General features: G+C 39.8%; 1 protein-coding gene and 1 long non-coding RNA gene across 5 annotated transcripts; both read right to left on the reverse strand.

Moving 5' to 3' along the window:
* Window positions 1-2,829: 2,829 nt before the first annotated feature.
* LOC112844726 (uncharacterized) lies at window positions 2,830-5,266 on the reverse strand. Its single transcript, XR_003217460.1, has 2 exons — window positions 4,399-5,266; window positions 2,830-4,320 (listed from the first exon to the last, which is right to left on the reverse strand). It is a non-coding gene; the product is annotated as an uncharacterized LOC112844726 (long non-coding RNA).
* Window positions 5,267-6,776: 1,510 nt separating this feature from the next.
* LOC109200495 (uncharacterized) lies at window positions 6,777-14,805 on the reverse strand. Of its 4 annotated transcripts, none has more exons than XM_025904355.1 (21): window positions 14,706-14,805; window positions 13,606-13,772; window positions 11,936-13,228; window positions 11,697-11,836; window positions 11,359-11,561; window positions 11,180-11,281; window positions 10,904-11,094; window positions 10,679-10,820; window positions 9,944-10,594; window positions 9,767-9,844; window positions 9,385-9,548; window positions 9,174-9,293; window positions 9,051-9,098; window positions 8,887-8,970; window positions 8,711-8,776; window positions 7,901-7,961; window positions 7,753-7,803; window positions 7,620-7,664; window positions 7,471-7,535; window positions 7,286-7,394; window positions 6,777-7,167 (listed from the first exon to the last, which is right to left on the reverse strand). In XM_025904355.1, exons 5-15 carry the CDS (start codon window positions 11,438-11,440, stop codon window positions 8,735-8,737), a joined length of 1,704 nt encoding a protein of 567 aa, XP_025760140.1. In that variant the 5' UTR covers window positions 11,441-11,561; window positions 11,697-11,836; window positions 11,936-13,228; window positions 13,606-13,772; window positions 14,706-14,805; the 3' UTR covers window positions 6,777-7,167; window positions 7,286-7,394; window positions 7,471-7,535; window positions 7,620-7,664; window positions 7,753-7,803; window positions 7,901-7,961; window positions 8,711-8,734. The 4 variants fall into 4 exon arrangements, with proteins under 4 accessions (XP_025760140.1, XP_019211627.1, XP_025760141.1 ...); XM_019356082.2 differs by lacking the exon at window positions 14,706-14,805 and adding an exon at window positions 8,463-8,554 and having other exon boundaries at window positions 13,606-13,745; XM_025904356.1 differs by lacking the exon at window positions 13,606-13,772 and having other exon boundaries at window positions 14,706-14,804.
* Window positions 14,806-15,556: the final 751 nt, after the last annotated feature.

A 15,556-nucleotide genomic window follows, 5' to 3' on the forward strand; every position in this document is an offset into this window, starting at 1 on the left:
ACCTCATGTCATCATGTCGACTGAGTAGCTTATGATTTAGCATTATTGCAGGCAAACCAGCATATGAAATGGATGTAACAAATCCAGACTGGGCACCGACACTGCACATGGGCCTCTAAAAACATACTAAATTGCTATCATTGTACACTAATCCGCACATAACTTCCAGATGAATCACACACCTGTCATGTGCACTAATTTTATCTTGCAGGCTTTTGTTATGCAGCTGCAGAGTCTGAAGGTGTGCCGCGTGCAGAAGTGATCGATGAAGATCTGACAGAAGACCAACAACAAAATCACCATGTCATGGAGGCTGTGGACCGCATTTGTGTTGGACAAGGTGAGGTTGAGGTACCAGCTGTAAATGTGGACAGTGGCGATCGGACAGACAGCATCACGGAAGCTAAAGGGCAGACGAAGTATTGTGTGTGCAATGAACAGGGCAGAGCAGAAATAAACACAACACTGCTTGATAAGATTGTTAAGGTTTGCTGTGTTTTGCTGAATATGTGCCCCAGTGTGGTTGTCAAACCAGCACCAAATGAAACTTGCTCTTGTTGAGTATTCATAAATTGAATATGTTGTGTTGCATGTGTAGTTCATTGTAAACAACTGTACTTTGTGTGAAGTAGTTTCAATAAAACAGAAAAGAATAGTATATTTGTTTGTTTGTTTTATTCTTGATCTGTTCACATGTACTTAGCAAGTACATAAAAATGAAATGCAAACTATTTACATGGCAACACACAGCTGGCATCAATCTTGAACCACAAAATGAAACATTACAGGCTATTTAGAGCAGCATGTTGTTTGGAGAAGTATTTCCCAACAAGTTCAGGAAGACACACTTTAAGAAAGAAGTCTTGTGCTTATGTCTGTGAAGGTTCTCAGTCATCCAGGTCATCATAGTCAAAGGAGTTAGCAAAGAAAAGCGTCTGGACTTCTTTAAGTTGCTTGAAGACGTTTCACCTCTCATCCGAGAAGCTTCTTCAGTTCTAAGGTCAAATGGCCGAGAGTCCCAGATTTAAACCCAGTGGGAGTATCCCCCCAAAGAGGGACAAAGGACCCCCTGGTGATCCTCTAATCACATGAGCCAAGGTGTGAAAGCGGGTGTGGGACCTAATCAGCCTGGGTTTCGGGTGAGCTCATTGTGAAACCTGGCCCCACCTTGTCATGTGAATTCCTGAGGTCAGATGGCCCAGGATGTGAGTGGGCATTAAGGCGTCTGGGGAGGGAACTCAAAACTGGATTATAGATGGCAGACAGTTGGTGTCGTAAACCACCGCCTCTGTTCAAAGATGGTCGCTCACAGTGGACATAGATGGCCTCTTTCACTCCTCTTTCAAACCATCTGTCCTCTCTGTCCAAAATGTGAACATTGGCATCCTCGAAAGAGTGACCTTTATCCTTAAGATGCAGATGAACTGCTGAGTCTTGTCCTGTGGAGGTGGCTCTTCTATGTTGTGCCATGCGCTTGTGAAGTGGCTGTTTGGTCTCTCCAATGTAGAGGTCTGGGCATTCCTCGCTGCACTGTACAGCATACACCATGTTGTTAAGTCTGTGTTTTGGAGTTTTGTCTTTCGGGTGAACCAGTTTCTGTCTGAGTGTGTTGCTGGGTCTGAAGTACACTGGGATATCGTGCTTGGAGAAAACTCTCCTGAGTTTCTCTGATACACCGGCAAGTCTTGTGCTTGCTTTAAACATGGTTCCCAGAAATCCACATCAGGGAAGATGAGTATTACAGCATGGTCTCTCTGTGTCCACACAACGAGGTCACAGTGGTTGGAGTGCAGTTTCATTCAGTCGTTGTGAGTGCAGTACCTGAAACACACAAAAACCACTTTTAATAAAAGGTCTGTAATGAACCAAGGCTAATATAGATGGGTTGGCTGTACGTGCAAATCAAAAACTGTAACAAGTTGTTTAGAAAGTTATCAAGTTCAAACCGACTTACCTTTGTCTTAATGACATATTATTTTGTTTTATTGAGTTTTACGCAGTTTGACATTTCATTGTTCCTTCAATGCACTTCATATGATATCAGTAATTCCATAAATTTTCTTCTTTCAGGTGGCTTTAGGAAGACACGTTTTCCAAAACCTTCAAAATAGGCTGGTGCAGTTCTACCAACAACAGCCCTTGGACCTTGATCATATTGAGTTCCTCTGCGTGAACGCATCAACTCTAGTCTGTTCTCTTTCTGCTCATATTAATGTTCCATCACTGGTAGGTTTATTTGATTTAGTTTTGGTTACCTTTAAAAATCGTTTCAATATATGCCATTCTTATGTATCTTATAATGTTAATTTTACAGTGTAGTAATTATGCTATACAAATACACCTGTCATCCATTGCGTTGTCAAATCCAAGATGAAATTTTGTTCTGTGTTTCAATATAAAGATTAGGGATAAGAATAATGTTACTAAGATGGTAAAACTGAATTCTAGGATTTCATCCAACTAAATATTTTAATGCAACCATTTTTTAGGTAGTTGAAGCTCTTCACCACCTCATCTGCCTCATCCATTCCAATATGGATACAAGAAGGTCTGCCATTGTTGTTGACAGCTCAGCTGGTGAACGGGGGAGGGCAAAGCTCTATGTTTCCAAAGACCACCTCAAAGATCTAAAAAAGATGGACCTCTCCATTCCTTGTATCTCCAAGCTTTTGGGCATATCGCAGAAAACAGTCCGACGAAGAATTGAAGAGTGGGGCCTCTTAATAACGGCAACCTACAGCTCACTATCAGATGATGAACTTGACAACTTAATTGCAGCCATAAAACAGGAATCGAAATATCTGGGTTAGTTATTCATGTGAAAAATAATGCTTGTAATAAGATTCTATTTTATTTTTCTTGCTAGCAACCTTTCATATTTACATGAATAACACTAGCTGAATGTCATGATTAGTTAGTAGTTTGATTTACTGTACTATACGTGCCTTCCAATGTGCTGTTGTAATTGTTTCACTATGGAATGTCTTTTTAGGCTACAGAATGGTTAAAGGATGCCTCAGGGCACTTGGTCCACAGGGTGCAGTGGAACAGAGTATGGGATTACATGCGTTGTGTTGACAGTGCTGGAATCCTTGAAAGGATGGCAAATCTTGGATGTGTTGTGTAACGGCCCTAGCTGGGCCTCCTGATACTGCCCTTGTGTGGGCGTGGTGTTTTTCTCCGCCTCCTCCTCTCTTGCTCCACCCCTCTGTCTCTCTCTCGCTTCTTCTCTCTCCTCAGGACACAGCTGCTGCTCATTGGCCTCATTTACCACCTGGGCCCAGTCATCAATCACCTCTCTGAGGTTATATAAGCTGGGGATGGACTGAATGTGGGAGGGTGGCTTTCTCTGGTGTCTCTGCGTTGCGTGTTATGTGTGTGATTGTCCTGCCTACGGTGTGGAGTGGTAGGAGCAGTGGGAGAGGTTTCTGGTGGTTTTCCTCTGTGCTGGTCAGTGTGTGTTTCCAGCCTAGGTGTGGAAAAGGCCTGCTGTGTAGTGATGGGCAGATGAAGCTTCATGAAGCACTGAAGCTTTTCATCCAATTGGTTCACCCCAACGCAAAGCTTCTTGAAGCTTCATTTGCTCTAGTAGGACATCTACTGGACGTAAAAATATTAGTTGGCATTAATTTGAAGAGTGTGGCATTTTGCACACAGCCTGTAAATGTCAGCAACAAAAGGAGTGTGTAAAAAATGTATATTGTAGTTATGACAGTATACTGTGTATATTTATACTGGCAGTATGGAATATGATTATTTGGAAATGCTTAAAATGGAAATGATCATTTACTGTGAGGTGAGGTGTGGTTGGGGTATGGACAGTGGTTGTGCTTTATTAACGTTGAGGTATGGACAGCTACACACTGAGGATTTGAGCCTCAGTCCTGCCTGTTCACATTTTATTCTGTAAAAACTAAATTTTCACTGCTTTTATGACCTTTTTAGTGCTAGGATTTACTGATTTAACAAATCTTTTAAATCCTTTGTCCTCCACAATGCTAAATGGCTGGGAGTCCTCTATCACCATGCTAACCAGGTCTTCATCTATTTGAGATTGTTCTCCTGAGGAAAGACAATAAAAACAAAGCACAAATATAAATATCACACACATAACTTACGTAATTTATTACACTTGTATAATATTGTTATATCATTTACTAACATGACTGCATGCTATATTATCATGGCATTTGATGGCTCACCTGGTCTTGCTCCACAGTCGGTGTTCCCCTTATTCTCATGCAAAGCTCTGTAGTGCCTAAGCATGGATGAGGTGTTGTTGTTATATCCCAGCTCCCTGGCACATAGCAAACACTTCACCTTGTACAAAGGTAAAGACAGCTTAACATAAATTGTATTGCACCATCAGTATTATGAAATTTACAGAAATTTACATACCTTGTTGGGAGGAATAAGATCAAAATGTTCCCACACAGGGGAGGACATCCTCCTCTTCTTAGCTGGCTCCATTCTCTCCTGACTTTCTCTCCTCACTCTCCTAAACCTCCAAACTCTCTCCAAACTCTCACTAACCGCAACTCTCCATCAAACACCCACATTTTGAATGAAGTCTGAGGGGTTTATATCGCTGTCATAGCTCACCCGAGCACCTGGCTGCAGCCACTGTGGAGCTCCACAGTAACCGGATACACGTGACCTCCACACTAACCGGAAACACGTAACTTCAGTTAAATCGACTTTGACAGCGAAAACTAAATTGCGTTTTTGTTACTATTGATGCTGCTGAGAAATAAAAATGGTTTTAAGTGGGGGGTTTTAACACTCTGGGTTTGTTCAAAAAAATTCACCATCCCCTAAATTGTTCGTGGCCAAAAGTGCTATAACGTGGCGCACCTTCCGCGACACTCGCTGTTTCACTGATTTTATTATTTTTTTTACAGTACATCGTGTTGTGCGTTCTGATTGCTGTAGACCATTGTCAATCAATCTAGTCCAGTGTCTCCTGTACAGTAGCGGCCCCTAATAGGCCCACGGACCGGTACCGTTCCGCGAGAGTTGAGGCTCCGGTGTGAAATGTATGGTTGTAGTTGTGTGTCTTATTTTGAAATAACTATTTACGCGTTACCATAGCGACCAGAGAGCATTAAGAAGCAGAGAGGAGGATGTCACTGTGTTGTTGGCGCACAGCTCAAGTCACCTTTATTATTATATTTACAAAATACCACAGTTTCTTTTTTATTCTTTTGTTGTATTTATCCGCGACACCTTAAAGGTCGTTCCCTGAAAATATTGTCTGACATTAAACTGGTCCGTGGTGCAAAAAAGGTTGGGGACCGCTGCTGTACAGTACAGAATGCGTTTAGCTTGTCGAATTTACATAAATCTTCTAGCAGTGTAACCCTGAAGTGCTGTACTGTATGTTTGTAGGTTTTCTCCCAAACAAACACAACAATGCCGACGATACATTTTGCACCGCCAAAGGCACCTTTTGGTTTCATTCCATAATACTGGACTATGTTTCTACGAAGGTTTGAACTCTAAGAGTGTTTGAACAAAAGAGAAAAGTGTGAAAATGTTCATGCCTGTCTGAGAAAAGTGTATAAAGCATGTAGTGAGGGGTTTTACAGTCTTAACATCTATAATTGTAAAAAATAAAGTGATTTCACCTACCGCGGGTTATTTTTAGAACGTAAGACCAGCGATAAACGAGGGACTGCTGTATTATTAATAGTAGAGTCTGGGACATTTAATTGATTAACATCAACACTGATTATTATGCACTGTTATTTTTGTTCAAGGAGAGCAAAAAATATAAAACTTTCTCTCAGCTTGTTTGTTGCCAAAAATGGCCACTTTTTGTGTATGTTCACAAAATGCTATAAAATGTATATTTCTTAAAACATTTATCTACTTTTACCGACGTGACTCTTTAAAATAGCACCAGTCCTTTTCATCAAAATTGTATCTAAATTTTTTACTCTTTATAGCCAGTTAGGTTATATATTACCATTAACTTTTCAGATAAAACGGTGATAAAGTCCTAATGTTTTCATGAAACTTCCTTTTTTTCCCCATCTGAGCATCGGGGAAAAGGCTGTCTTGCAATTGTTGAGGTCACTAGTGTGTGCCCCATTTCTTCCAGGATCACTCTCTTTATAGGTTTTAGTGGACTCCTAGTACTGTGAAGTGGTTTCATGGGACAAAGGCTTTGTATTCCAAGATCTGGGAGATTGTAGAAATGAGCAGTGATGCCCTTCCTACCATCTTTCCAGAAAAATAAGTGATCTGGAAGCTGTTAGGCTTACTTACAGCAGCAGCACTTTCTGCACCTGCATAAACTCCAGGACACATTTACTAACAGTGTGTGTTGCTGTATGTGCTGCAGCTTTGAATTTTTTAATAATATATATTTTGTTAATATTTTGGCTATGGTGTCTTGTACAAGAGTAAAAGTGTTTTTAGCATGTGCTTCAAAGCTAAGTTTGACTGGGAAACTCAAAGCTCAATAGTCTGTATCAACAGAAATTCACTGCAGCCTATGTAATATTTGATGCGTCATAATTTATTCTACTCTATCTTGCAAATACATATTTGTGTGGCAATGTCATGCACAACACACACAACTATTAGATCCTTAAGATCAAACCCGTGTCATTCTTTTGGTCCACTGCAGTGCAGCAGTCAAAAAAAAAGAATAAGTGAAGTGGCCACAAATGGCCAGGATAGAGCCCAGAGTGCTTATGCTGTTACATTTACATTTAATGCTGTTACACTGTAATCCTTTATTAAAAGTATGGACATAGAATCAAGTGAACAACATTTTGAAATAAGTTTAATTGGAATTTTGTACTATGCAAAAACAAAACAAAAACAACAACAACGACATATTAAAGAAAGAAACAAATATAACAAACAGCCAGTGCCTTTATTTGTCCATTACATGTCAAACATAGCACTGACCCTTAGTCCCTGCTCATCAGCACATGCTTTCAAAAAGAGCTCCATGTCCTCTGCAAACTGAAAAACAAAGAGGAACAAGTCCCTTGCTCCAGTGTCTTCTTCCTCTGACATGTCTCTTAAGACCCTCTGCTGGTCCCTTTGATTTAAGGACAGATATTTTGGCATTGTTACGTGTCCACGGAAAAGTGCCTTATTTTGGACAACCCACTGCACAGCAGGACGCAGATCTTCAACAACTGCTGGCTCCTGTGTCGGGCAAATGGGGATAAAAACATAGCTATTTCTCTGTTGCAGAACAGTTTTTAACAGTTATTCAAATGTCACTAACCATGTAATTACACTACTGTTTAAAGTGAATACTGACCTGACTGACTTCCTGGAACTTGTGCTTTTTCAGTCTGGAAATGGGCACGTGTTGTCCTTCAAGCACAGCTTTGGCTTCCTCTCTCCAGTGTGCAAATAGCTTGCCAGAGCTTAACAGAAAATTTTGATATTGTTAAAGTGTGTAAACTTTGACACAACATAGAACAGAAGTCAAAATATAAATACCTTCTGAGATCAAAGTTCTCCATCAACAGCAAGCACCACCATTTACGCAAGTAGGGCATGTCTGACTGTAAAATATTAATATGAAACATATTTAACAACTTTCAAAAGATTCAAGACTCCATTGCTGTGAAAGTAAATAGGATACTTACTATAGTATAGTCAAATGGTGCATCCAGTGCCACGTACAGAGCAGACTATTTGGAAGAAAAAATAAAAATGTCATTTTTTTAGAAGCTTAAATTAGCTTCTGTATGAATCTCAAGAAGAGAAGAGAAAAATTACCATCAGCATGAAGATCCCACAGTCAACTCCATAGTCTTGGCTTGAAAAACCCTGTATTACATTGAAAATAAAGGCTCGTTAATAAAATCCCTTAAAAGAAGACTAGTGTAATTCATATTATTCACCATACACTTAAACTAGCACATACCTTCAAGTCAAAGCTCTTTTTTTCTGACCACTGCCCGGGAATGAGCTTCACTGCAAGATTCCTTTTTTTCAAGACAGTTACATTCACAAGTTAACAGACATCATCATGATGGGTGTGAAATGTTTATTGCTAATAGCACCAACTGTAACTACAGGCCTTAGGAACGCGACCTCAACAAAACAGCATAACAAAATGAAAAAGTACAGTCACATGCTCACAGTTGGTCAAAATTAAGCATTTTCAGCTTTAATTTCAGGTTGGCATATTTTACAAACTAATATTTAATGGTGTTTTATGTTAAACTAGAACATTTGAAGACCCTATTTATGTCTGAAACTCATCTAAAGACAGCATCACTGACTTGATCAGAATGTGAAGATGAGAAATAGAATAAAATGTTGAAGCATCATGCTGATATAGTTTATAAAAAAAGCATGTGAGTGTACTGTATGTGTGAACACTCAAGATCAGCAGAACATGATCTGGGATGCACTTAACCTGGAACACTGAACAGGTTCCTGAAAACTCTGGAACAAACCAAACATGCTTATAAAAATGTAACCTCAAAAGTGAAACATATTGTTGGCCACCAAATCCTGCCTTTGTGTATAATGGGTCAAGAAAGAGGATTTCTCTTTTAGGTGGCTTCAGTACCTAAAAGACAGTTAGCCATGATTTCAAACCTGAAAACAATGTCATTGCAAGCGATCACAATCAAAGACGTTTGAAACTGTGTCATAAAAGCTTGAATACATCTCAGACACATAGCAAAATTCTAACAGTTTGTATGTGTCAAAAAACAAGACTTACACACAACTGGAAATGACCAGGTGTCTAGAGAGGGAGAACTATGATGTCCATCCTCTGAGCATCAGTCTGAAACAGAATTTTGTTTTTTTTGTTTCTGTATATGAACTCTCACCAAAGTTATAAAAAAAAAATCGTTTTGATTACTTGCTTGTTTCTTTAAAGGGCGGTACACTTACAGGAAAGGACTGCAATGGATCACAGCCATAGGGTGCAAGCCAAGTCCGGGTGACATACAGATTTTCTATGTAAATGCTTATCCCCTAGAATGTAAAAACAGCACATTTAAAACAACAACTCTTTAAATTAAAGCTTGACGATCCTCGTATACAACATACAGTACCTTTGACTGAACAATTTTAGTGATAAGCTCAAAACAGCCATTTCCAATCTGAAACAGAAAAAATCATCAAAAAAAAGGAATGTACACTTTATTATTTCATATTCATAGAAACAAAATACTTACAGTTGATTCCATTTGTTTGTTTAAACCCAGTGTCCAAAAATCTGCCCGCGTGATGCATCCAGAAGACGTTTCAACAATCAGCTCATCTTTGGGTCTGCTGATGTCCAGAACATAGTTGAGCTAAAAAAACAGAGAGGTGTCAGACTGTGGAGGACAAAATCAGATAAGCACTAAAAGTTGCACTTTGCGACATCTGAAAACTTTAACATACAAGCTGTTGTTGGCCAGGGTGCGGTACAAAACACCATGATGAACGGCTGGCCAAAATGTTCTCAGGCTTTGTCAGAGCTTCGCACGGTGGTCCACACAGGTCAGGAAAAGTTGCATCTGTTGACCTTCTATTGGCTTTCTTGTTGTCAACTCTTACCTGAGGTTCTATAGGGATTTTAACAGGTTTCAGACAGAACACTACATAGAATGCATATTAAATGCATACAAATGCAAGAAAAATAAGCACTATTTATAGAAGGAAATTCATTTGAAACAGCATGTAACAAGTTCGTTTATGAGCCCTCAACTACAACAAGATAATGAATGCAAGATTATTATTTCACCTATATATGACAATCACCATTCAAAATAAGAAATTTTACCAGTGTCACCAGACATTGAAGGTGCTGGGTTCAACACCGTTTCTGTGGTTTCTCTGGGTTTATTGCACACCTGTGGGGCTAGGTACACAAAGAAAACAATATAAACACACAGATAGGAACAAATCTAACATGTGAACAATGGTAGCCTTCTGGTCATGAGACAATGCATGTACTTACCTACGACAGCTTGACCCAGTGCCGACAATGAGATATTGATCTTTCCAAGTCGACCATGTCTTAGCTGCCTCTCCAGAAGTTTCTTGTTGGTGACAGTGTTATAATGATGAGTTATATTTCTCATCAGAAACACATGTGTGGATGGACTCATATTACTTAAAAAGTAATTGCTTTTCCTCATGTTTGCAAAGAACTGTTCAACAACTTGACTGTTCAGCCAGCCTTTCAGCTCTGGGACAAGTTGAATTCTGCGTAATATGTCCTTGGGATCTTTTGTATTTCCCTCGTGAAATCTGTCATACAGGACATAATGGTCAGATGATCCAGTGACAGGATGAGGATTTTCATTTACACTATCCATCCTTTCATGTAGCCATGGAAGACTCACTTTCAGGCTTCCATCCTGTGCAGCCTTGACATTTTCCTCAGTGGGCTCAGCCAGTCGACCTTCATGTGGATGAAATGGCAGTTTATCAGGAACCCGCAAATTGGTGTGTGCCACCAAACCCCTCGCAAAATCGTAAACACAGACGTTTGGCATGTGCTTCCAGGACAGGAGAAGGTCAGCAAAATCCCGGGGACTTTCAGCACGAAGATTAAATTTAACACTGTATACAATGCCATGTGGACATAGTATTACAGACCATCCTCCTGCAAGCAAAGATTTAAAAAGTTGTTTGTGATTGTAATTACATATTTTAATGCTACTTCTAATAATCGCTAAGTGATGCTTACCAGAGGCCCCCCATATGCTTTGAAAGACCTTATCATATGTCTGCCTGCTCTTCATCTTCTCCCTCAGTCTGGTGATGAGATCAAAGCGGGAGCCTTTGGAGTCGATGTTGCATGCTTTACACAATTTTCTTACCACTCCAACCTGACAGTAATTAGGGAAAAATGTAAATGGAACAACCCCAGAACTTTATGTCACATATTCTGAAAACATAAAAGCAATGTTACCTTTTGTTTGGCGAGTTCATCCAACAGACGGTCTTCTGTGACACTGCTAAGCTTTGCTTCATGTGAAGAGTTTGTTCCTACTTTTTGAAACTCTGTGTTAAGCACAATGTCACTTGTTCGAGTTTCACTCCCGATCCATGGTGCCCAGTGCGTGTAACTTGGTGGAACTGAAAATGGATTCTTCACGCCGCCTACAGAAAATGGCATGTTTTTATTTACAATCTAAATTACTTTAAAACACTGAATGACTTTCAATAAGTTTTTGCCATCACTCACTTGGAAAAAACCCACGGCTTATCATTTCCAGGTGAATAGAGTTCCAAAAACCTTCAATGTCATGTTCACCATTGAAGTCTTCCGGGGCTTTGAGGTCACTCACTATAATAAATTGACTCATAAGAACATGCACATAATGTACACAATGAACTATAAACACAAATGTACATTAAACTTACCTGCTAACTTGAACACCCCTTTTCTGTGTAAGTCCATAACTACCACAGGGGGATGAAACCCACAGTTTATGCAGGAGTACATAGTCTGTGTCAGTCAAAGCCTCAAAATGGCAATAAGCATGAAAAATGGTATCCCTAGAAGGAAACTTCACTCTTCTTAAGCCCTCCAATGAGTCAATGACCCTTGAAGCCGATACATGGTTCTGTAATATGATAATAGGGTGAAGAAGACTATGATTACACAGATATTTAAATTTGGGCACCAACATATAATAATGACACAAACACATTTTTAAAGCAATCTTCAGATGAGTATATTTTATTTTTGTGATCCTCACCTGCAGATTTTCTCTCAAAAAAAGGCAGAGTTCAAGACACAAAACAACGTGGTTGTCAAAGTTGTGTAGCCCATCTGTCCACTCCTGGTATCTGTAGACCATGTGGCACTGAGGACACAATCTATGGTGTGTTGAAACATCTGTTAAAGAAAAATCACATTAATCTCAAAACATTAGTATAGGAACAATTATAACTAATAATTTCACACTGATATTTAATCGTATTCATTAAAACTTACTCTCAATCACTCCCATCATGCTGACAATCCTCGCTTTATTGGTAACTAGAACAGCCTCATCAAGTTTTGGGTGCTCTGGGCACACCTGGCACAACGTTTCACATGGAAAGAGCTGTTTCTGATGATCCATTTTCTGTGAGATGACATTTTCTGGAAGAGATCCAGGAATTTTTTTCTCTTTAAACATATAGCGGATACTCCTTTCGATAGCAGCATTGTCCTCAAAGGAAGAACTCTCCTGAGTCATCTGTGATGGGGTGCCTGATGATAGTGGTACAGTTGATTTGAAGATGTCTCTCTGTGTCTGGAAGAGATGCCATTTAGCTATGTTTTTATGAGGACATGATATTCGTGGCTTTGCACAAGCACAATGCAAGGTGTTCCTCAGAGCATTGTAAGTCACAAATATTCTGCCAAGACGGCAGAAACTGTGTATTTCCGGCTCAAATACAGACAAACAGATCTGTGTTGAGGATCCACCAAAATCCACCCTCACACAAAGTGGAGCATGTGCCATCTGGGCAGCTTTCTGTCTCTTTATGCATGTAGCAGCTTTGGCCTCTCCAAAAAATTTAAGGTCCACCATTTCCATCACGATGTGCTCTTGAAGAAAAACCTCCTTTACAGTTTCTCGGCAGTAATCTAGTGAGCGAAGGTGCTCACATAAACTGAAGCCTAGTCCGCTCCGCTGGGCCAGCAACTGGTATTGCTGACATTCCTCCAGCTCACATCTGATATTGTGAGACATCCCCCATGTTTTCCTCTGAACGTGAACTGGCACAGAAAACCCATGGCCAGTTCTCTGCACAGCAAATAACCCTGTAGTTTCATCTACACAAACACACTGCAGATGACTGGCCAGGGAAACATCTATTGATCGGTTGGAGTGCTTCCTCATCATGTGAGCCTTGTAGTTTTTGGTACGAAGAGTAAGGCCACAGTGAGGGCATGTCATTTTCATGGACTTTCCATCAGCTGCAGTTTTATTGAACACAGAGGGTAGAGCATAGGAATGTTCTAACAAAGATTCAGAAAATGGTTCACATACCGAAGACAAAACCTTGGGGGGGAGATGGGGCTCCTCGAAGAGTACTGCCGGAAGAATAGGGGTCTCCTCGGAGAGTTCAGCGGGGAGCAGTCCTGATAATGGTGGCTGACTTGGCATTGAAGAATGCTGACAAGACAATAAATGCCTTGCCATATCCCCACGCCGTATGATTGTAATCTTACAGACAGGGCAGTGAAAGTGTCCTGTTGTCCTACAAGGCAGCCTGCACCGGCATATCATTTTATCTGTAAGAGATAAAAAACAAACAAACAAACAGATGTAATTTAAATGTAGTTGTATAGAATGCAATCAATTTATCTAACAATCAGATTGTACATGTTAACAAAAACATCCAAGCCATGCTCAATAATGAAAGCAAAATGGTATGGATCACAAAAGTTATGTCAAGAAAAGTGGTGAAAAGTAAATAAAAATATATTTTATAATATAATATATATATATATATATATATAATATATTTTATAAAAACACTATTTTTGTTGCAGATGAATGCACTGAACTGTACAATGTCAACAGCAACTTTTAAGCCAACAAAGATACTGCAGAAGTCCTTAAAAAAGTGCATATTTATAACTATAAAGTATATTTAATACAAAGATACCATTGAAATGCAAAGCATTTTTTATATGCACACTTAGATGCTCCTCAATCTTTGCCCTGACGGTAGGGCTGAAAGTGGGGCACAGAGGGCAGTGAAAGTCCTCTGCAACACGTGTTGCATTCCTGCAATTCTGGCTTTAAGCCCGAATTCCAGATTGATATGTGCATCTAAAACAGAGAGAAAAACAGATTAACACCATATACACATTTAAGTTCAGGTTTTAGCAGAAATAACAATTTACAGTTGGCATGTAATAGATTTGGGAAGAAAATTCTTGAAAAAACCCCCCAAATATTTTACAAGACACTTTAATTTGTGAGATATGTTTCTATTGACATATAACAGTCAATTGAACAGGGGCTAACTAAAATCTGGGCAATAAAAAAAGCTGTACAGAATAGAATAACGAATAGAAGTATTGATAAATATATAAATCTGTTTGTGACGTAATTTACGGTGTTGACGCTAACCAAAGGTGTCACAAGTACACACGTTCCTTACTACAGTTTAGATACCTCTGTTTAAAAATAATCAAATAAAATTAGAAGCATTGACTCGACTTTTTAGTCAAGTGGAAGTAAGAAGTACAGGGTCTAAAATATAATTTATGTACAAAATTCTGAAGTAATCTTGCGTCCAAAGCACGCGTGCGGGGGGCTGATTTACAAATGTACGGATTACAAAGTACAGACACGCATGCTAAAATGTGAGAAGTAGAAGTATAAAGAAGTATAAAGTAGGCACAAAAAAGTACAGCAGTAAAGATACCAGAAAATTCTACTTAAGTACAGTATTGAAGTATTCGTTATTTTGCATCTCTGACGCCAACAATAAATCATACTTTAATGCAAAATGTGGTTTTTTCTTCTTCTCGCCCACAGAAGCCGTTAATCCAGCTCTCTTACTTAAACTAGGCCCAGGAAAAAGCATATTTGTGTGTTTCTCTGCCATGGAGCACGATGAAAAAAAAATTAAAATAAGAAGGAATGTTGTTGTAACGCAAAAAAAGTGGCAACATGATCATTGTAAGAAAACTAGACGATTCCTAGAATTATGAAATCACTAACGGCAAATTTATTTAAGAAAGACTCTGTCCCAACCTTTGCGATCAACTTGCAAGACTTCCACGGTATCCATGCGTGTTTATGGCTACTGTGGAGGTCACGTGCTTCCGGCTACTGTGGAGGTCACGTGTATCCGGTTACTGTGGAGCTCCACAGTTCGAACCACTTCCTGAACCAGTCACGTGGTACAGCGGGCAGCGAGGCTTCGGACGTCATCATTTTCAGCTCCTCCCATAAACGAAGCAAGCCTCGATACGCGCATCGCGGAAACGCCCCCTCCATTACTCGACACAAGCTTCGAAGCCTCGATACAGAACGTCCCATCACTACTGCTGTGTATGTGTGACCAGCCCCACCGTGCGTGGCTCTTTGTGAGTAGCTCTTAACCGAGTAGTGGTTTTGCTTAGGTGACGGCGGCCTCCATTACTTTGTTTGGCCTGCCTGGTTATCGTTAATAGCAGCGTTGCTGTCTTTTTCTGTTGAAGCCTTATAGTTTTTTTCTTTGTTGAAGTGGTCACCATTCTCTTTGTGTTGATCTGTTTGAGTTATCATTAAAGCAGCGGTGTTGTCTCTTTCTGTTGTTACTATTTATATGATTATTGAGTTAATTGATTATAATAAAGATTTATTTTGTGTTGAATACCTCTGCCTGGCGTTCTTTTCATTTCAACCCAGATCCAACTGTTACTGTCCCCCCCACCCTCTTTGCCTAGCTTTCATGTGGGAACGTAACAAAGTGGGGGCTCGTCCGGGATCGGAATGAAAGGAGTTGAGCTAATTACGATTGTGAACAGGTGTTTGTGTGTTGTGTGAGGGTCATTTGACTAGCTGCTGCTCTCCCTGGCTAGAACAGGGGAGTGTCTAGCTGAGCGTTTGCTCTTCCTTCG

Source organism: Oreochromis niloticus, unplaced genomic scaffold, assembly GCF_001858045.2.
Source record: "Oreochromis niloticus isolate F11D_XX unplaced genomic scaffold, O_niloticus_UMD_NMBU tig00000960_pilon, whole genome shotgun sequence".
Classification (NCBI taxonomy): domain Eukaryota; kingdom Metazoa; phylum Chordata; class Actinopteri; order Cichliformes; family Cichlidae; genus Oreochromis; species Oreochromis niloticus.

Coding starts and splice junctions, on each gene's coding strand:
- LOC109200495 (XM_025904355.1), bottom strand. CDS start 11,440: ATGTACTCCTGCATAAACTGTGGGTTTCATCCCCCTGTGGTAGTTATG. Junction 9,845..9,943: donor ACTGGGTCAAGCTGTCGTAG/GTAAGTACATGC, acceptor TTGTGTACCTAG/CCCCACAGGTGTGCAATAAA. Junction 9,549..9,766: donor TTCAATGTCTGGTGACACTG/GTAAAATTTCTT, acceptor AAATCCCTATAG/AACCTCAGGTAAGAGTTGAC.